The 22693-nt window shown below is 35.6% G+C and overlaps 1 protein-coding gene across 2 annotated transcripts; it reads right to left on the bottom strand.

The window, feature by feature from the left end:
* Positions 1-19345: 19345 nt before the first annotated feature.
* On the bottom strand, positions 19346-22509 carry LOC120268234 (probable auxin efflux carrier component 1b). 2 transcript variants are annotated; one of them, XM_039275672.1, is made up of 7 exons: positions 21164-22509; positions 20401-20686; positions 20243-20328; positions 20003-20160; positions 19829-19905; positions 19601-19683; positions 19346-19521 (listed from the first exon to the last, which is right to left on the bottom strand). In XM_039275672.1, the coding sequence occupies exons 1-6, from the start codon at positions 22266-22268 to the stop codon at positions 19617-19619; spliced, it is 1779 nt and encodes a 592-aa protein (XP_039131606.1). In that variant the 5' UTR covers positions 22269-22509; the 3' UTR covers positions 19346-19521; positions 19601-19616. The 2 variants fall into 2 exon arrangements, with proteins under 2 accessions (XP_039131606.1, XP_039131605.1); XM_039275671.1 differs by having other exon boundaries at positions 19346-19683.
* Between the last annotated feature and the right edge of the window lie 184 nt (positions 22510-22693).

Here is a 22693-nt window from a genome sequence, read left to right as displayed (position 1 = left end):
CAATTAAAGCAACAAAATCCATAATCAATGTTAAAATAGAATAAAATCCTAGAGTTCAAATATACCTGAACATCTACAAAATTAGCTCTCCATTAATGGAGTGCAAGCATCCAAACAACAAGACACAATGAAAATAAAAAAAAAGACATGAAAACTCCCTTCTCAATTGTGTCGCAAGATGATTGCCGAAGAGCGCCTAATGATCTTCCACGAATGCCACCAACATAATCTTGATGGCTACAATCCTCCTTCCCCAAGATAGGTGGGTTGAATCTCCCTCTAGAATCACCTCACCTTCGAATAGAACTAAAGATACCCTAGAAACCCTCATCATGAATAATTATACTTCACCACTTATGAGTTGCTTATGGGTGTAAAAACAAAGTCATAAGAAGCTTAGGATGATTAGTCATGAGCCTTAATTATACAATCATCTATGGCTATAAGTCTCATCTGTAAGGTCTTTTGTATGGTGTTACAGTTCAGCTAACAGCCACAAGTCCTAGACCATAAGCTTCTCTAGATAGCCCTTATGACCACCCTTACAAGCATATGTGGTTCTCATAAGCTCCTTTGAACAGTCTTTACGATTTGACTTAGGGGCGTAAGTCTTACTCGTAAGTCCCTCTGACTATCCTTATGCTCCTCTTTACAGGTATAAGTATGTCCGCAAAGTTCTCTAGAAGAGGCTTATGACCATAAGAACGGTTGTAAGAGACCTGTAAGTGAGTTTGTTTGGCCTATTCTTCACTGGTTGAAACCGAGAGAGCTCCATCTTCATCAATTTAGCTCTAGAATGCGTTTTTTTCTCTCATCCTTAAGTACTGCCCAAAGTCTGAGAATACATAATATGCCTTGTTTAACATCAAATTCCATATTATTACTAATGCAGGCCTAATGTGTATACAGAAATGATATAAACTAATGAACAATTGTACACTCATCATAAAGCTATTAGTTTATTGGTGTAACTTCAATCTTTGACACTCATAAATAAATGTTGTTTCACATGTACACTTAGTATAATTGGCCTTTAAATTGTTAATAAATCTTATTTAGGCAATGTTGTTCAATCATGAAGAGATGCAATTTGATAAATGGCTAAGGGAGACTAATGAGTATGCAACTTGTAATGTTTGATTATTAAAATTATAATGTTTAATTTTGACTATTTACTTTCTCTAAGTAGCAACTTCTAAATATGTTGCAACATCATTATGAAAAAATTACGCATATTGTATGCTAGATGATTACTTACTTAATAACTCATAATTATTCATTGAATATGTGTGTGTATGTGTGTGTCTTGTACGTCGGAGTTCAGTAGAATATATATCACAATGTGTTTTAGAATGAGAGAAAACGAAGAAAAGGATGAAGAAAATTTTAACATTATGTTCTCTGTTTTTAATCATTCAAACAAGTATTACAACATTACAAGTAGATCATAGAACAAAACTATGTAGCATATTTGATCATTTACAATTTATAGTGGTTAAGTTTTATGTTTTCTTAGTTATCTCTGAAACTAGGTACATTTTGTTTGTAATATCCTGAACCTTTGGATACACATAACAGATTATATTCAGGGTATTATCATAGTTGCAGTCAAATTATCCTACAGAGCAGTTCTATTGGAAAAACCCAAGTGGAAATCTTAAGGACCTAAGTGTGAAAGTTTATAGAAGATTTTGGGTTCACAAGTAATAAAAGGATTTGATCTGAAATATTTCCGGAGACCAAGGACTGAGAGGTAAGTTGGCAGGGACTTTTTTGAAAAACTCTTTTATGATTCTGAGAGCATTCGTGACTTTTAAGGGACCTTTTTATAATAAATTTATTTTCAGGGACTGAAAGTGAATTTTAACAGAAATTAAATTAAAGAGAAAAGAAGGGTGGATTGGATAAGCTGAAGCTTTCTTCTCAATTAATGGCCTTCTAAACCAGTGAAAAAAAAAGGAGAAGAAAATGAGAGGTTTTGTAGAGTTGGGCTTGGAGATCGCTTGCGGTAGTTCGCTGGAGTGGAGCTTCTTTGATAAGGATTTTAAATAATTTTGTTTTGGTTGAGATGTGTGGATGTGTGTATGTGTGTGGGTGTTTTGTTGGAGAAAAAGGTGGATTTCTTAAGAAATGTTGATGGAGTGGATGGAGTGGTGGTTATTAGATGATTTTATTTGAAAAAATCTTTGTATTTAAGATGGATCTTGCTTGGAACGATGGAGGAATCCTTGGATTTACTGTATATTATTGTAGCAACCAAAATTAGGGTCTATTTTGGTTAATTAAATTGATGAAGATGGTGATGATCATGGGTGGAAATATGTTGGTTAACTTTAATTGATTTTGTTGAGTTGGGCTTGATCAAATCAAGTAAAGTGGGTTTGAAATGGTTCAGTAAAATTCATTAAAATGGATTTGAGTTGGGTTTGGATGAGAGTTGATGTGGTTGGGTTCAATTGAATTGATTTGGTCTATGTTTGATCGAATCAAGATAAGTTGTGGTTTGGCTTGAATTGTTTTGGCTAAGTTAAGTTGGTTTATATTGATTTGGGCTTGGTTCAGGTTTTGAGCCAATGATTTTGGGGTGAATCAATTCAAGGAGAATTGGGTTCAGTTGAACCAAGCTGGTTCAATCAAGAGATTTTCTATAAGAATTGAAATTGATTCAAGGCTGGTTGGTTAAATTGAACTTGGTTCAGTGAAATTGAGGTTAGTTCACATTGGTTCAAGATGATTTAGCTCAAATTGAGTTGGTATAAGTGCAAGCTGGAGGCTAGTTTGTTTATGTAAGATCGGGTTTGAAGCGGTTGGAGTGAGTGGGCCTAACTAGAGAGTGTTATTTTTTCTTGTATTTTTTTTTGGGTTCAGTTATGCCTTTAGTTTGTCGTATTAATTTATTTTATTCTATTTTCTCTGTTAGGTGTTGTTCAGGCTTAGGAGGGAGTCCCATGTCTAGCAGAAAACCGAAGGGAGACCAGGTGAGTTGGTAGTGGCTACTATTTTGAAATAATTGGTTAATTGGTACTATTTTGAAACAAGTGCTTAATGGCTACTAGTTGGAAATAATTGTTTAATTATTTCATTTCATTATGTTTAATTATTTATATTGTTGAAGAACACTTATATTTATTTGCAGTTTGTTGTGCCATAGCAATCATATTAATACATTTAGTTTTGTATAATTATACATAGTTTTAATAGTGGAAAATACATGTATATATGATTTAATTATTCATTTCATGTATTTATTTTAATAATATGTATATCTTGAATTTGAATGATTTGTGAAACCATATGTGCATATTAAAATGAATTAACGTCAATGCTTGTGGAATCTGTTTTCATTCCTAGTATAGGGATGGTGTCCTTGATATGGACTTTTATGGGTATTATGTATGTATTATACTATAGAGCTTCCACAAGATTTTAATGATGACTACAGACTTTAGTCTGACACTATAGTGGGGGTTCCATAGTCCGACCTGATGGGAGACGGCGTGGTTAACCCTGAGTTTACCACTAGTCAAGATTTGCGTAGAGCCATTGATAGAGTTTATTTATGTGAGAAACCCAGGGTCACCACATGAGGATCTCAATTGCTAACGTCAAGGTTATGAAGACCTTGATGGCTCTCAACCTAATCGCGACGACGGCTAAGTGAAAGAGTGTTTTTAGGCCAATGATTTGAGAACAGTTTTACAGTTCAGTCGTGCAAAACATGTTATTTTGGATTGTGATGAGGAGGTAAAGCCCAGCTTTTGCTCTTAGGAGGGCAATCTCTCACAAAAATTTATATTTCCTTGGAAAATTGATTTGATGATGATTTATGATGAGTTTATGTTTTAAAAGCTCTTAAAACTTATATTTTGCCAAAATTCTAGTATTTGTGAAAGTTGAGAAATTATTTGAGAAATTGATCTTTATATATTTTATATACTTTATATTTAATTATTTGAAATTATTGAGCCACTATCAACCAACTGAAGTATGTTACAGTTGTAGGACCAGGACTCTATTAGATTGCCTATGCGAGTATAGAGCCAGTCAAGGTTGAGTCTAAGATTATAGTGGGTCCCATTTCATTATATTTGTTGGTGTTGTGATTCTGTAGCGGGTGTACCCAATAATTGAAGTAATTATATTTGTTGTATTTGTGTATTTGAACCTATAGTTGGTGTAAAAGTTGTCAATCATGTTCTGTAAGTATGTTTTTGTTTTCAAGGGGTATCAATTTTCCAGTTAAAAAGGATTTTTAACTTATGGGTGCCACATTTACCGCAGTCAAAGGGACGGGTGTGACATTGTCAACACTTTTAGCAACATTTATGCCAACACAAGCCTTATCACTCAACCCAATTATCCTTTTGCTCAGCTTAGCAATATTGGTTACTAGAGTGGCATTTTTGCAATCAGGAATGTTTTCTCCTTCTCAAGTTGTAACATATACTTGACTTGCCCCTTTTAGATGCTCTACCTTACATAGAGCTATTGACAAGTTTTCATAATCTCCATCATCAGTCATGCAATGAAGTTTCTTCAGAAGTTCCTTGACTTGCATTATTCAAAAGTTAATCAAACTTAAATTAATTAAAAACAAGTTTCCAACAAAGTAAGAAATGTATTTGTTTCAACTTACCTGCCTAGATATTTATTCACTTTTCTTAAGAGTGATATATATGTGTGTTGAAACTCCTATTCTTTTGTAGCTTTGACACTTCTCTTGTTACCTTTAGATATATCTCAACACTCTTTAATCCTTGTAGAGGAATCCACTTGCCAGTTGTTTGATTTGGAGGTAACCCTTCATATTCAACAACACAATCACCAAAACTTGATATTGGTAGTAAAACAATGTGGTCTTTCACATGAAGAACCAATGATTTACACATATAAGGAAACTATAAAGTTGGTTCCACTGGGAATTCAATGTCTTGTGAACAACCTATATAATGTGTGCATTGTGAGAAAATGATAAGTCGATATGCAAAAGTCTTCTTTTAACAAGAAGAATGCTTAGTGGTAGTGATTGCAACTTTACAAGGAAAGATCAAATACAAATCTATCCAACTAGAATTGAGTGTTCTATATCGATCTTATATTGCATATCTTCTCATAAAGAAAACATTTTAGTATATAACTTAATAGACCATTTAAAACCCACTATTTACGCTCAAAAGCGGGTTTATTTTACTCATAGCCACCAATGTTTGCACTTTATAATGCTTTGGCCACACAACTTTTTTTTTGTAACATAAAAGCCACTTAACTTTTCTCCAATTATACGTGAGGCCATAATGGTCTATTTTAAGGTGGTTTTTGGTGCCATGTCAGTGCCACGCCAACACCACATCAGCACACTCACCGGAAATCACCTTAAAATAGACCATTATGGCCTCACATGCAACAGGAAAAAAGTTGAGTGATTTTTGTGTTGCAAAAATTTTTTTTGTGACCACAGCATTATAAAGTGCAAACATTGTGGCCATGAGTGAAATCACCCCCCTCAAAAATAGAAATATAAGGGAAAAAAAATTGACAAGACTACATAATAAATACAGGAAGAAGATGTCTTAAATGACATTTGTTATTTTATGAAAGAGCACCTCATTTATACAACTAATTAAGAAAGGGATAAAGATCACATCTGGAATAAGGTTAAAAGACGTTGAGCACCATTAGTAGTAGGAACATACTAGATTGCAGTCTAGATCTTCGTAGGAATAAAATATTCGGTTTAAGAAGCTTGAATAATGAATGCCCTTTTATTTCTTATTGTAGCATTAGTTTGAAAGCAACTAGAGAATCATAATATGAAGAATGTGTCTCAAGACTCTTTCAAGTTAGATCATTTCCAACCAGACGCCATTCTTGTAATCAAGAAGTTTGAATATGAAACTAACTCAGGAAAAGATCTCTACTTACATCTCCTTTAATTTAAAAGTTGTTGATGACAATTCAAGCGGTTCAAATAAATGGCCTTGCCAACTTTGCTAGTAACATTAAACTCATGGCAATATTGTTCAATTCAAAACTAACCCGCATAACTTGTTGTCATGATCAATATACATGGCTAATTTTATGTTGCACAAATAATAATATAATGAGGTTCATAGCATTCGCAATCTAAAAGGTAATTTGAGAACCATAGCAAATGAAGAATAGCTAAACAAAATGCAGTCTTTTCACACACACACACACACACACACACACACACACACAAAACTACTAGTAATCAAAATAAAAAAAGAACACCTGATCAGGTATTTGGACAAGTGAGATACATTATAAAGAATACCTTTTTTATACAAGGAGAATATGGTATTGTCTTAGTCTGGGCTGAACAAAATATCAACATTCAATAATTGTGGTTTATAGATGAGATGGCAAGATACTCTGAGTTAATTAACAGCCTATTTAAAAATAATTTAAGTGAGTTAATTTTGAATTTTAAAACAATAATCATATGATACTAAAATATTTAATAACTGAATATACAATAAATCTAAAAAACCACTAGAAACATTAATTCAGAACCTTAAATTTTGTTGATATTTTACAAGCAACTAAATTGTGATAGAACAAAATCTAATTTCTAGAGGCACTTGTGACGATGATGAGACCAAGGGCAACCAATGTAAGTGCAAGGAGAGTAAAGACGATAAAATCGAGGCTTGAGAAGGTGAAGGTCGGTGAAGGCGATGACGATAAGGATCGAATTGGATGGAAGAGAAAGAAACAAAGAAAGTTATCATAATGAGAACAAAGGGCTTCAAAGAGCATAAAGGCAAAGTAAGATAAGGTTTTCAAGGCAAAGGAAAGGTAGAAGAGAAGAAGGGGAGCGAGGCGGAGAGAAGGCGGAGGCGATGTTAATGAAACTGCATGGCAGCGAAGATGGATATGCTTAAAGGTAAAGAGGGATAAGAAGGTGGGTAGATTTGGAGATTATTTCATATATATATATATATGATGTGGCATCCATATGGATTGATGGCGTTGATGGGCATTCAGGATAGATAGTGAGTACATATAACATTACTGACAACATAACTGGCAACTGGCTTTCTACCAATCGATTTAGGGAACTCGCCTCCTCCTCCACCGAACTTCTGCATGTGTACCGCAAGTGCATGAGTTGTCAAAGTAATAAAAGTACCCTGATGAGTGGGTAGTCGTATCCACAAGGAATAGTAATTAGAAACATAAGAATTGTTATTTAACTATGGTGAAGATGAATCAATAGTTGTGTGAATAATATCAGTGCAAATAAAAATAAAAAAAACAAGAGAGAGATGCAATAAAATGATAGGAGAGGCAATCGACAGAAAGTGGGGTACCCGAACATTGCTCACCCTAGGACTATTGTTTCAAGTGCAAAACCAACCATTATGTCTCTTAACTGATGCTTAATGAGTCATAGAAATCTTAAAATACATGGTCCCAAATCTAAGATCAACCGTGACTAACCTTACACAATGCCCCGACGGAGAAATTACTCAGTCTCAACACCTCACACTGTATAAGGTTACTTAAAGCTCTAGGGACTCCAAGTGATAAACCTTATTCCCTAATATAGATCTAACCCTTTGGTCCAGGCGAAAGACCCCTACTCATAATTAAGCCCCAACACTAAGGATTACTTCAACGCTTCACTCTGTTGTTCACGTAACTAAGCCCCAGCGGAGTTCCTCTCTTAGCACTTCACTCTATTGTGACCCCAAAGAACTCTTGGAATACAGAGATAGGATAAATCACACCGAAGGGAAAATGGGACATTCTGCTACTTCTCGACTCACCCTCTCGACCTTCTCCAATCTTGCTTTGTCTAACCCTCATGGTGTGTCACTCACTCACAAGGATTTTCAATGTTGATTCTCAACCCTAGTGTCACTCTAAGGGAAAATCAATTCAACAAGCATTCAAGATTGGAACTCAATTAAAGACATCAATTAAAAAAACATAATGAAAGATCAATGAAACAAAAGCATCATAGGGTTTACAAGTCCAAGGACCCACTAGGGGTTTAGCTCTCCATGGAGCAAGATACAATCAATAATGAAATCGAATGTAAAAACATGCAATCCATAAGTAAAATCCCCTCATATTCCGTGTCGATGGTCTTGCGGAGTGGCCTCGTCTTCTCCAAGGGTTCCCTCGTCAAGCCTAGGGCACACCTCGCCGAATCGATGCCGATGAAAGTTCCCCCAATAACTATCTTTTGAAGGAATGCGGTGTTGAAGGTCGTAGAACCACTCCAAAAGCCTTGCCAAAGCCTCTCCAAACCCTAGCTGCGAGCGCCTCCAAAAATGGGGAAAAGATTGGAAAAAAGATCGGAAAAAGGATCCCCAAACATCATAAGTCGCGGCTTTAAATAGGCTGGAATCGAGCATCCACACGGGGTGTGTGGAATTTCGGAAAAGCCCTGTGAATTTCTGCGAGCTTGATGAGCAGTAAGAACCACTATAGTATTTCGCCAAAATGTTCCCGAATCCACACTCTTCATCGAGGCTACATGAATGGGCACACATCCTTGCGATAGATCGCGTTGCATCTTCAATAAAAATCACATTGATGAAGATCTTGCTAGCCTTGCACAAGTTGGAACACGCGAATGTGACTGCCTTTGTGCTCCTCTAAACCATGTATTTACTTGAGCACTGTAGAGGTTGGCACACAATCACGTTCTTTGAGCACAACTTGTGTCTTCACGTTTATTCACTCCAATATTTAATCAACAAAGTGCATCCACAATCTACCTTTGGTTTCTTTCTTTCATAATTGTCTTTACAACCCTATATGCACAAAAGAACACAAATACACATGTATAAGCTATAAAATCTAAGAAAAATAATGCTCAATTTAAGAACAGAATACTTCGTATTACTATTACACAAGCACTTATAAATTACTCTTTTCTTAAAGTTCATTTGAGAAGCATAGCCCTCATTTCCTTAATTAAGGGTCCTAGAGAGAAAGAAGACCCATTTATTTATTTAAAAAAAACCATTTTTGAAATTTTGGTTGAAAAAAAAATTTAAATTGTCACTCAATGACATTAGGGGATAGTATCTTTGATTGCCACATATGTTTTATAAGTATAACGGTATGACCACAAATGTCTTTCTTTTTTTTTTGTAAAATTGTGGCGACAAAACTTCTCTATGGTTGCACTCATGGCTACATTTGCCTATTTGGAGCTACTTCTGGTGAACTTGATGACGTGGTACCTGACGTCGTTTATTAATTTCATAATCGCGGTAATGTAGACTACCATTTAATTTTGGATTTTTAGCCAGCAACTTGGCACTGCAACACCAACGCCCACTCATCGTTGTCTTTCTCTCATGAATAAACCTCATGAGACCCTAAACCTTACAGAAAGTCCAGATTAGTGCAAGGTTCGAGAGTTTTTTAAAGGCGTCTCCTCAAGCCGGAATTTCCCCCTCTCTTCTCTCGAAATCCTCAGGCCAACTTTCCAGAGCAAATCATGAGTGATATAACCACCTCCTTCCAATTCAATTTATGTCTTGATTTGTAGGTAGAGAATGTCTTGGCTGTAAAAGAGTTAGAAAATTATTAAGTTTGTATGCGTTATTGAAAGAAATGATTGTAATTTAATTTTATTTGCATCAAGGCTTGTGAGATTGTGAGATTGTAATTTATGATTGGGCTTCAGTTCACAGCCATAAATCCATGGCTAAGTTATTTATATTGTCTTCATTAAGCTTGGTTTCAGCAAATGAAGATTTATACTGAAGATTATGAGATTTTACTTCATTAAAAAAATTTCTCCATTTACTTCATTATTTTACTTCTTCTTGAGTTTGTCTTAAAAAAATTGCTGAACTAATTTACTTTGTATGAATTGAATGAAGATGGTACCAAAATTGTATGGCTACAATATATCTGCAGATTTACTTCTTTGTGAGTTTGCCGTAAAAAATTACTGAACTAATTTACTTCATATGATGTATCTGACTACAATACCAAAATCGTATCTGCACAATATATCTACAGATTTACTTCATTATAGGTTATATCTGCAGTTATGTATGGGTTACAAAAATGTGAAAAGAAACTATCCCCATTTGACATTTGAAAGCCATTTAACAATTAAAACAGTCCACAATTGGCATTTAAAAGCCAACAAACCCTTTAGTGCTACAACAAAGTTCATCATAAAAGCTAACCAACACTTTAGTCCTTACAACAAAGTTCATAACAAAGCCAACAAGATTGACACAATTCTCAAGTGGGCATTAACAAAGTTTACAACAAATCTGACATTGCCATAAAGTAACTTACCAATACTGCCATTACATAATTGATCTTCATTGACATAATTGACATTGACGCAAAATTACTTAACAAAGTTCATAAGTAAAATATGAGGTGATTTGGCCATTAAACTATTCCATCTCAAGATGTTGGTTCATTGGGAGGTGCAGAATTGGCAATTGAGATATTTTTTGGAGTTATAGCCTGATTCCTTCTCATCTGTGAAGAAAACAAAATTGAAATAAATTATTGTAGAGTTGCAAGTCTTTATAATTTAAAAAGATAAAAAATATATGAAAACATTATAGGAGGTATTTTCTGTCTTTTTTGGCCAACACTTGCAAGTGCATGTGTATTCGCATTCTCCTACCATCATAAATAAAAGTACAAAAAGCTAACTAATGAGATTTTAAAATCATTCAGCTTAATTTAATTCAAATTCATCATATGCATTACATACAAACATAAATTACAAAAAATTTATTTTCTCATGATACCTTTTGTTGTGGCTTGTTGCATGGCATACACTACATATACTTGTGCTAAACCCTTTTCTTGTTAATTTTCGTTTGCCTACCCCAATAGGTTTGGAATTGGATTTTGGTGCATTCAATGCATTTTCAATCTCTTCAAGTTCTTTTCTCCTTACTGTTGCTTTCCTCCCCCTTTTTCTTCTCACGATTGGTGGTGGGATCACTGTTTCATCATTGACTTATGGCCAAAGCTTTTCATTATTGGTGGGGTTTATATAATGATTATAGAACTCCAAGTATGTTGAAACCAAATAAGAAGCATGTACAAATTCCTCTGGCTGCTGATTATTGCCACATATGCCACTGATTGTTGAGGGCAGGGCAACCCTATCAACTCCCATCTTCTATAGGTGCAAGTCCTCTTAACCATGTCAACAACAAAGGACCCTCCAACACTTATAATTTGGACCTTGGATCCACCTAAAAAATCTGGTGTGTAACACTGTCCTTCTTCCTTCATCTTATCAAGCTTCTTTTGGATCTTTGGGAATAATTTTCCCTTGTACTTCAACATCTAATCTTTGTTCTTTTTTATTCTCCTTACCAATTTCACCCTATATCATTTCAAGCATTATGATGCTTCCCTTATCCCTTGCATCAAGTATATACCTATTGAAACACTCACAAGATTGCTCAAAAGAAGATCACACTTGCTTGAGGTTGTGAACAATGCCCTGGTCCAGCTTGCATAAGGTCTATCTTCATTATCTAGGCATCTTCTGGCTTCTGGGTTCTCCTTCTCTATTTCTCCAAGCCAATAATTAAACCTTTGCACATAAGTTTCCCTTGCAGCATTCCATATAAAATCCTTTAGGGCTTTTCCTTTGAATTTCTCCTTGAAATTTGTGTAAATGTGCCTAACACAGTTTCTGTGTTCAGCATCTAGAAAAATGTCTTGAACAACCCTTTTTAAGCCTTGAAATTACAACCTAAAAATTAAATGACAATTAGCATCTATAGGAAAATTTTTAAGCATAGAAACTTACCTTTTGCCAATCACTCATTATAGTGACATATTTGCTATTCCAAATATCCAAATCCTCTCTCAAATGCTCCATAACCCAGGTCCATGTATCTCTACTTTCAGTCAAAACTGCTGCATATGCAAGATGAAATATACAGTCATTTGGGTCAATCTCTACTACTAACCCAACTTGCCCACCATATAGACCTTTCAAGAAACATCAATCAAAGCCTATAAATGGCCTATAACATGACCAAAATGCATCCTTCAAGGGCTTCAAATAGACATAAAATCCTTTAAATACATCTTCATCCCTCCACAAAATCACCGTAGTCCGTGGATTGCTTTGCATAAGCTCAACTGCATACCTGGTAAGCTCTGTGTACTACTTAGTCTCATTTCCATTTACCCACTTCATTTCCAATTTTTTTGTTCTCCAAGCCTTCATAACAATTATTGTGAAATGATGGTCATCCTTTAACTTGTTTAATTATCCCATTCAAGCTCCAATGTGGATAAACCCTGAATTTGTCAACATACTTAGTATCAAGCCACCTTGAAGTTACATGAAAATTGGTGAAAACCCTCTTATAGCTATGATCAAAATTGGCACTTTTGATTTGAACTAATGGATTGTCTTTCTTCACGTGAGCTACATAAATCCTATAGGAAGATTGTTTGTTGTGGCATGCACAAATCACTCTTTTCTTGACATTTTGTGGGAACCATACCTAAAATCTATGCTTAATCCCCCCGTTTCTATATGCCTTCTGAAGTTGGTCAAAATCCCTAAACATTAACCCAACCCTTAACCTTAGGTTATATAGTTTCTTCTCTTCATTAAACTCTGAAACCCTAGTTTAAACATCACCATATGAATATAGTTCTGTGAATGACTCATCAGAACTCTCATTATCTAATTCACTTTCTTCACCACCATAAAATCCTTCTGCTACACTACTATTTTTACTATTTTAAGGGAAAGATGGGATATTAGCTGGAATGTTACCTCTTTGTTCATCCATGACATGCTGATAATCCTCATTACCGTAGGGAAGATCATAGTGAAGATCAGTGAGTTCATCCTCTTCAATTGGAAGTCTATCAAGCACACTACTATTAAACACCTCTTCCATATCAAACTTGGTGAATTTTAATACCTGAAAAAAGGGCAAATCAGGTCATTATTGAAAACAAAGTAAACATAATTATAATGTAAATATGTAGATAACTACCTGTATATTCACTTGCATGTTTTTTTTTTTTTTGTGTGCAACAATCATAAGCACAAGAAAGAAAACAAAAACAGTTGAAGGAAGAAAATATGTAACAACAATCAAACTAGAAGTGTAAATCCATGTAACTCACATGATAATTTATTATGGGACAAAACTAATCATACTCTACTTCCCACTTCATATGCAACATGTAATCAACATGTAATCAACATGTAACCAACAATCAAACTCTATTTCCCACTTCACATGCAAAAAAACCTCAATTTGAATGAAGATAGCCTAAATAAATATTTATTATGGGACAAAAGTAATGAACTCACATGATAATTTAAATTATAACCTCAATATGAATGCAGGACAAAGATTTCTCATTTTTGACATGATAATTTAAATTATAGCTTCAAATGCCAGCATAACCAAGAACATCATAGGTCTTAGCCAAGCTTCATGATTACAAAAACTAATGGGTAAACTATTCAATTAGTCACCCAACTTTTGAGTAACTCCTATTTTGGTCACCATACTTTTAAAAATTTCAATTGGCTACTTGTACTTTAAATTCACACCTATCTAAGTTACCAGGCCTAACTCCATCAAAAGCATTCCGACGTGTCTTACCATGTCTCACCCAAAAGAAGCTTCTTGTGCCACCTAGAATGACATGTGGAGGAGTTTATATATTTATTTCTTTCGCGCCAAAGAGCAAACATCCTTTGTGAAAAAAAGCAAACGTCCCATCTCCTTTCACCCTTGTGAAGCTCATCACCCAGAAGAATCATAATTGGCTGAGAAGGGAAGGATGACGAAGACCTTGGTGATGATACTGTCAAGCAAAGAAGCCTTCCCCTTCCTCCCAACAATCAGTTAATCTCTCCATGGCCATTAAACAGTGTTTCAGCTCTTGTTTTTATTTTCCACTTTTATTTTTTTATTTGGGAGATGAAATTGGTTGGGAAAGCAAATTTGGACTTGTAATTTCATTGTACATGGTGTTGTTAATTTTTTATGAGGCTTCATTACTGCATGTTTAATTGCATTTATTGGGATACTATTTGATTTTTTTTATTTTTTGATGTAGCTGGGAAGTGAAATTGGTTGGGGAAATCAATTTGGAGTTGTAATTTCATTGTAATGGATTTTGGTTTTTTTATGAAGCTTAATTATTGTTACTTAAGCTTTATTATTCAAATGAATTGTCTATTATTTAGATGAAATTGGTTGGGGAAACTAATTCTGGTATGTTTCCATTTGGATGCTTGTTATGTTTGCAATAGCATATATCAGTTTGATATTTCTTTTGTTTCCAAATGTTTGTGCTTTTTGCTGAACAGGTTCCTATTTTCTGAACTTGAAACTCTGATTTGGAAATTAGAATTCCAGAACAAATTATCTTCTCTATCTCTTTCTATATAGATATATAGTATGGAAGTCCTGGCTGAGTAATTCATATAATTCAAAATTGTAACCAAAATAATTCATCTCTAGAAAGTCATGCCTGAGAAATTCATCATAAAATACAAAATTATTTTAGATTCATATCTATAGTGAACTGAAAAATCTTCAAATCCCTTCAAAACAATTGCAACCAGAGTAATTCATTTACATATGGACAAAATAGAATTCCAACACAAGATCCTGCCATTTGTTTTAAACAATAAAAGTTATGGTTAAGGACATGGTAATTGAAATTTCTTTCACAAAAACAAGCTTGATTAGTCCACATTTACCAACAAAACTAACATCTCAACAACAATTTCATCTAGCTCTTCATAAGATTAATTCACACAATATGAGCAACCTTCCCTGTAACATTTTCCTCCTTTTCCCTCACATCTCCTATAATTGTTTTAAGAATTGCCTCCACCCTGAATATTTTTTCTTTTAGCAGCTTGTGGTCTTCTTGCCATATACCTTGATGGCAATTGCCTATTAGGAGGTCTCTTTGCCACTTTATGTGTGTTTATATTGATAGCTCTTGTGACAAAATTCTGCTGTGAGGGAATAACTTGACTAGAACCCTACATAATATTCACAAACCATGTCAGAAACTCATTAATAGAAATAGAATGGGATTGAAGCAAAATCATAATGGGGGAAAAGAGAATGTAAACTATAAAAGTAACAGTGTTATTTAAATGTGTTATAAATAAGATACATTCAAAGATGTTGTCTGTTTCATCCAATACAATACAAGAATATGATTATGACCTCACAACACTAAGTTAACTATGTAGAATTTCAAATAAGAAACATACAAACCCTCATAAATATAGCTCACCACCAATACATTGATGATCTAGCTCCATACATACTTAATACCAGCATCAACCGAGGCAATTCATAACCTCTTTAATACACCAAATGGAGAGATAATTCCATGAAACTTTTAGAGCAATTGTTGAAAAAACCTTACATTCAACCAATGAAAAGACACTCATCTAACTTTATGTTGAACAACAAACTACTAGCAAGATTTATATGATCAAAGAATGCACACCAACATTAGATTTTGAAAAATATCAATTATCCTCTAACAATTAATTCCTAAAATAACTGAACCCATGAACATGCATGAAACGAAACTTTCATGAAAAATATGGAAAGAACTTTAATCTAAACCCACATCCGAGATAGTTTTATTGTTGATCAACTACAAAATAAACCAAAAATTCCAATCCCTAACCCTTATCCATCTTTGTACCCCAAAGAATTCTAAACCCACATCTTTGTACCCAAAAAAACTATAGATCATACTAAAATCAACCACAAATTAAGGAACAAAACTTCAGAAATGAAAATATGGTAATATATAACTAATATGTCTGAGGGAAAAGCAAATGTCAAGGGATGAAAGTGAAAATCAACATGATCTTGCTCATTTGTTGCCATAGCATCGGGCGATGATGTAGCTCACTACAACAATGTTCTTAGAGGGCTAAGGGTTCTCAAAAGGGGGAAATCTCAGAAGAACCCTAATGTTCCGGGTGTCGATCTTCTCAAAAGGGAAACATCTCAGAAGAAACCTAATGGTTTGGGTGGCGATTGACACACCCCTTATGTGTGTGTACCGCAAGTGCACGAATCGTCAAAGTAATAAAATACCCCGATAAGTGGGTAGTCGAACCCCACAGGGAATAGTTGTTCAAAAATAAGAAGTATTGCTATTTAGCTAGAATGAAAACAAATTTGTGATTTGATTCAAGATATTAATGCAAAGAAAAGTAAAGAGAAAAGAGAACAAGCAAGAGTAATCGGAGAGGACAATCAATGGTAAAATGGGGTACTCGGACAATGCTCACCCTAGAACTATTGTTTCAAGTGCAAGACTAATATTATGCCTCCTAGTTGAAGTTTAATGAGTCGTGGAAATTTAGAGTCACACGGTCCCAAACCTAAGGTCAACCGTGACGAGCGCGCTATACTTTGCCCCAGCGGAAAGGGATACTCTCAATACCTCACACTGTGTGGGAATGCTTTAGGTTCTAGGGACTCCAAGTGATAAACTCTATTCCTTAATTTAGATCTAAACCTTTGGTCCAGGAGAATGACCCCTAATCACGATTAAGCCCCAGCACTAAGGATTACTCAACACTTCACTCTGTTGCTCGCGCGACTAAGCCCCAGTGGAGTTTGTCTCTTAGCACTTCACTCTATTATGATTGTAAAAAAATCATGGAATGTGGAGGTAGGATAAATCACGTCAAAGGGGAAAGGGAACGTTTCGCTACCTCTCGATTCACCCTCTCAACCCTCTTCAATCTTGCTAAGTCTAATCCTAATGAAGTGTCACTCATTCAAAAGGATTACCTAAATAGATTTTCAACCCTAGTGTCACTCTAAGGGAAAATCAAATCAATAAACACACAAAATTGAAACTCAATTAAAACATCAATTAAGGGAACATAATAGAAGTCAATGAAACAAAATCATCCTAGGGTTTACAAGTCCAAGCACCCACTAAGGGTTTAGCTCTCCATGGAGCAATACAAAGTCAAAGATAAAATCAAAAATAAGTGTAAGCAATCCATAGAGATAACCCCCTTGTCATCTGTGTTGATGGTCTTCAAGAGCCCTCTCGTCTTTTCCAAAGACTCCTCCGTCAGGCCTAGGGCATACCACGCCGAATCGATGCTGACTAAAGCTCCCCCAATAACTCTCCTTCGGAATAAATCGATGTCGAAAGCCATAGAAACTCTCTAAACACCCAGTAAAAATCTCTCCAAACCCTAGCGACACTGTCCCCAAAGGATAGGAAGAAGGTGGGAAAAACTTCCCAAATTAAACTTTCAAAGCGGTATTTAAAGGGCTAGAATCAAGCATCCTCACGCACCTGTGGAAATTCCACAAGGGTGTGTGGATTTCTAGGCTTCAATTTTTCTGCGCACTGTGAACAGTAACTATTACAATAATTTGCTACAATGATTTGCTACAGGAAACTGCTTCAGTACTTTCTCTACAATACTCCCGATTTCATTTTTTTCATCGAGGCCGCATGATTGGGCACACATTCATGAGGTAGATCTTGTCGCATCTTGCTTTCAAACACATTGACGAACCTCTTGACAATGTTACACAAGTTGGAATAAATGAGTGTGACTACCTTTGTGCCCCTCCACTTTGTGTATTCATTTGAACATTTTGGAGGTTGATACACACTCACATGTGTATGAGTACAACTTGTGCCTTGATTTTTGTTCATTCCAAGAGTTTCCTCAACAATTGCGTCCATGATCTATTTTTGCTTCATTTCTTCCAAACTTGTCTCCACAACCCTAAATGCACAAAAGAACGCAAATACACACGAATGAGATATAAAATCTGATAAAAGTGATGCTCAATATAGGACAAAGTATACTTAGTAATACTTATACACAAGTACTTATTAGAAATCTTTACAAGGGTGAAAGGAGATAGGGCGTTTGCTCTTTGGCGCGAAAGGAAATAAATTAAAATACTCCATGTGTCATTACAGGTGGCACTAGCAACTTCTTTTGGGTGAGACGTGGCAAGACATGTCGGAACGTCGTTGACGGAGTTAGGCCCGATGACTTAAATAGGCATAAATTTAAAGTACAGGTAGCCAATTGAAATTTTTAAAAGTATAGTGACTAAAATAGTAGTTACTTGAAAATTGGGTGACTAATTGAATAGTTTAACTAAAACTAATTTGGCATTAAAATTACAATATGGCCTCCAGTCATATTTGATTTTATGATCTCTGGATTTTATTTAAGGTTCAGGATTACAGAACATAAATAATTTAAGTAACACGGTTAAACTAAAAATATGAAACCATCCTTGCTTAAGACATGCGACAGAATAACAAACTAAAACAGAATAAACTAACAACGAAAAAGAACAAGTGTATTGTGCGTGCAAAGCATTAGCATCATTACAAACTAAAATAGGGCTGGAGTGAAGGGGAAACTAAAATAAGACAAAGCATCAAGCATAAGCGCAAGCACAAGCACAAGCACAATGAATCAACAAGATAAACCTAATTACAAAACAGAAAAACTAAAATATAAAAACATGAACAACAAAGATAACGCTACCTTCTGTAGGGGTGGGATTCAGCTGAATAGTTTTCAGAAATGAAGGTGATGGAGATCGAGGGACAGACGAGAAGAGACGGCGGCGTGAAGAGGCAAGCTCAATGGCAGTGATCCGAAACACTGGCATGGGAGGGGAAATGGGGGCGTTCAGACAAGGGTTTTCTGACATACTTCAAGGGCTTAGGACAAGGGAAAAGGTTGAGAAAAGGTTGCTGATGAGGCGCTGAGTGGGTGCTATCATGGCGTTGCCAAGTTACTGGCCAAAAATCCAAAATTAAATGGCAGTTCACATTACCTTGGTTATGAATTTAATAAACCACGTCAGGCGCCACATCATCAAATTCGTCGGAAGTAGCCTCCAAATAAGCAAATGTGGCCATGAGTATGACTGGAGAAAAGTTTCATGGCCACGATGTTACAAAATAACATTTGTTGCCATACTATTATACTTGTAAAACATATGTGGCCATCAAAGATATTACCCCATGACATTAGCCATGAAGAATTTGTTTTACAATTTTATTTATTATTAAAAACTATGTGCATTTTACCCTTATTTCATTACTTGTTGACTACTCAAGAAAGATTTAAATAAATGAATACATTAATTTTTTATTATTTTTCTTTTTATTTTCTTTTTATTTTATTTTTACTTTTTTTAAAAGTAACCACATGGCCTGTTATTCTACGTTAGCTATACGCAAAAAAAAAGTATACAATGCAAATGACAGATGATCCATGTATACAAAACTGATTTATTTTTTATTATTTTTTTTTCTCATAGTGCAAGAACCAACAAATAGCCATTGGATATGAACCGAGAGTGCTCTTAAACCATCATATATTGAGCTAAAATTAGGAAGTACAAGGATTTTGAAGCCACAACATCACCATCATCATATGTCCGATTTAATTTTGACCCCTACGTTTGAACCCACAAACTTTTGATCACATGACTGCCAAAAATATTCCCATTTTGATCAGAATAATGAAAGATGGGCTGTCAAAGATTCATTGTCACCTTCAAGGTCTTACCATTTTCTTGTCACCTTCAAAGTCCCAATAAAATGTAATACACCAGTGTGATTGGCAGAGCAATTAACATCCCAAATATGACCCTGCAAACATTAAGCACAACTTCAGATAATCAACTAAAATAAAAATGCCTTAATTTGATTATGGTAATATATTAAACATTCGTTAGTATTAGAAGTTTCAGCTAATTAAGTGAATGTAGTGTTTAAATGCAGAGAAGATGCAAACCCTGTGCTCAAGATGTCAGGATGCACATTGTATTCCTTGGCAAACACAAAGGGAACAATTCCTTGTGGTAAAGCTGCCTGAAATTTTCAGAATAAAATTTATTGTCAGTGTCTTTTTTGCCACTTGAAATAATACCTGATTTTCTGTGATTCGATCTAGCTAGTTATTGTTTACCTGAACAATGGCGATATGCAGGAGCATGCCTCGCAGACCGACAACAATTGAGGCGGTTGCCATCACTGCAGGGCCGGCGAGAAATCTGACAGCCATGGCAAACGCTGCAGTCGAATTGCCACATGCGATGATCCTTGGCTGTAATGCCATAAACAAACCTGCAGTTGCCAGAAAAACAATTAAACACAATGAACAAATATGAACAATCAGCAAACATCTAGACAGAATTTGTATTCATACCAAGACTAAACATAGCCATTCCAAGACCTGCGTCAGAGAGTATTGAGATCGATTTAGCAATTATTGCTGGCATTTCAATTCCCCACCTACAAAGCATAACAAACAAAATTTAGACTGATAAACAATAGCCGGAAATCGCTTGGTGGAATAATTAGTACCTAAAGGAGACCAAAGACCAGATGAGACCAATAAGACTGGAATAAGTGTTCGGGTTTCTGATGAGTTTCCGCCAAACCATAATTAGAATAAGCCTTGTCATGACACTGGCAGGCGGCATGGAAGTTGGCTTCAAGTCTTCACTTTCAGTCTTAGGATGCAGCTCTGCGGTAGAATTTGATCCAATTTTTGAGAGACTTGGTTTGTCTTTTTGAAAGGAATCCACAGCTCGAGAAATGGGTCTATTCCGAAAGCTGAACTCATCATCATAACCATATGGTTGTCCATCTAAACAAAAGTAATAGATTAGTTCTCTTATCTAAAAGTAGCATACTGATAAGAGTAAAAGTAAAAGATCTTGGCAATACTAGACCATGTGCCTTTCTCACAGATGCACATAAAATTCCCATATCTAACAAAAAGACACACAGTTACAATGAAAGATATCATGAGAAGAAAAAAATTACAATAAACCTCTATACATACAATAAAAACACTCGTACCTACATACACCACAGTTCTTTTAAAAATCGAACAACAAATTTTTTCCTAATAATAATATTACTACAACAACAAAAGTAAACCATGTATTCCGCTCTCAAATGCACATAAAATTGTCTAATATAACATGAACCCACAACAACAACAACAACAACAACATCATCATCATCATCATTGAACAAACTATATAATTTTCTTGTAAACACAAACACCATTATCATATATAACAAGAATACAAGAACAAAGAAACATTAAATGTCTCACCTTTCTGAGCAAGATGATCACTAGGATGAGAAACACCATTGAGCTCTGCTCCAAACTCTCCTGCTTTAAACACATGAAGACCACCTTCAGACACAGGTGAGGCACTAGAGCTCCAAACAAACATATGCAAGTCCTTGCCACCCCCTGCTTGATTCACTCCATTCGCCAACTTACTCTTCTTAGCAGCCACAGGAGAGAAAATCCCATTACCCTTAGCTACATTCCCCCCAGACTCCTCATCAAACACCATACCAGAAAAACCACCATGACTGGGACTAAAACCATTCCCAGCATTCTTCCCATTAACCAAAGAGTAGAAATCACTGTGATTAAAGCTAGACCCTCTTGGTGTTGGATTCCTTGAAGATTGCAATGAATAAATCTCAGCATTTGTCAAGTTAGATGGCCGAGGAGTCAGTGAGACACCAGAGTTCAACCCATGTGACCTCCTTGAAAGAACTTCTGAACGTGAACTAGTGGATTTCCTCACTGTGACATGAAGCTTGCCATCATCACCAACTTGAGCTTCAGTTTGCAGAGGTTCCTTCCCATCCAGAGACATAACATCAGAATCAACCCGGAAGGAAACAATGGAACCAGCAGTGTCAGGGAACTGCTCCATTATCAAAAGTCTAGCACCACGGTACTCAAACAAGAACAACATCAAAGTATACCAAATGATACACTGGAGAACAACAATCTGAACCATGAGACTACCAGACTCAGGGCCATACATGCCTTTGAGGAGAGGAATCCCCATGACAAGAGTGTTAGGAAGAGTGGACAGAGAGAAGAGAGTTATAGTCCACTCTAAGCAGCCACGAGAACTGAGTTTGGTCCAGAGGGAGAGGACAGCAAGGACAATGAGCTTCTGAAGAGTGTCTGCAGCTATGAAATGGTAGTTCATTGCAAAAGGGTTGTTGGTGGAGATGAAGTGGAAGGAAAGGAGAGGGACTGCAAACAATGCAACAAAGCGGTTGATGCCTGAGCACTGATCTGGGCTGAAGATGTGCCACCACTTGACTGAGCCATAAGCAAGGATCATGGCCACGTAGAGAGGAACCACTGCTGTGAGGACATGGTAAAGGTCTGCTAAAGATATCATCTTCTTGTTGTTAGAAGGAAAGTAAAGAGAAAGGTGGTGAAGTTGGAGAAGGCAGAAGGAGATGAGAAATTTTTTGGAATTGTGGTGTTGAGAAGAATGGTGACAGAGTTTGAGGTTGATATAACTGTTTGTTCTTGTGCTTTGTGTTTGAGGGAAGAGGAAGAGGATTCTCTTTTCTGCTGTTTCTTTTGTTCTAGTGCTTGTTTTATTTATTGCTTTCACAGTTGGTTTTGATTTGTGAGTTGGAAGATGTTTGTAAATAAATGTTCATCTGAACTTAACTTTTTGGGAATAAAAATTTCTTAAAGCAACAGTATATGAATTATTTTAATTTTTTTAAAATACAAAAAGAAAAATGGTTGGTTAATTGAATCAGCTTGTGAAAAGCCTGTTCTAATTGTGTAAAATTAACCAGTGAGGTTGAA

Source organism: Dioscorea cayenensis, chromosome 9, assembly GCF_009730915.1.
Source record: "Dioscorea cayenensis subsp. rotundata cultivar TDr96_F1 chromosome 9, TDr96_F1_v2_PseudoChromosome.rev07_lg8_w22 25.fasta, whole genome shotgun sequence".
In the NCBI taxonomy this organism is placed as follows: domain Eukaryota; kingdom Viridiplantae; phylum Streptophyta; class Magnoliopsida; order Dioscoreales; family Dioscoreaceae; genus Dioscorea; species Dioscorea cayenensis.
Note: the sequence above shows the minus strand (reverse complement) of the source record. Positions and strands in the feature narration are given on the sequence as shown.

Excerpts from the sequence above, each read along its gene's own strand:
- LOC120268234 (XM_039275671.1), bottom strand. The coding sequence starts at position 22,268 with ATGATATCTTTAGCAGACCTTTACCATGTCCTCACAGCAGTGGTTCCT. Across the intron at positions 20,687-21,163 it reads TGATCATCTTGCTCAGAAAG|ATGGACAACCATATGGTTAT; the intron begins GTGAGACATTTA and ends ACTTTTGTTTAG. Across the intron at positions 20,329-20,400 it reads TGGTCTTTGGTCTCCTTTAG|GTGGGGAATTGAAATGCCAG; the intron begins GTACTAATTATT and ends TATGCTTTGTAG.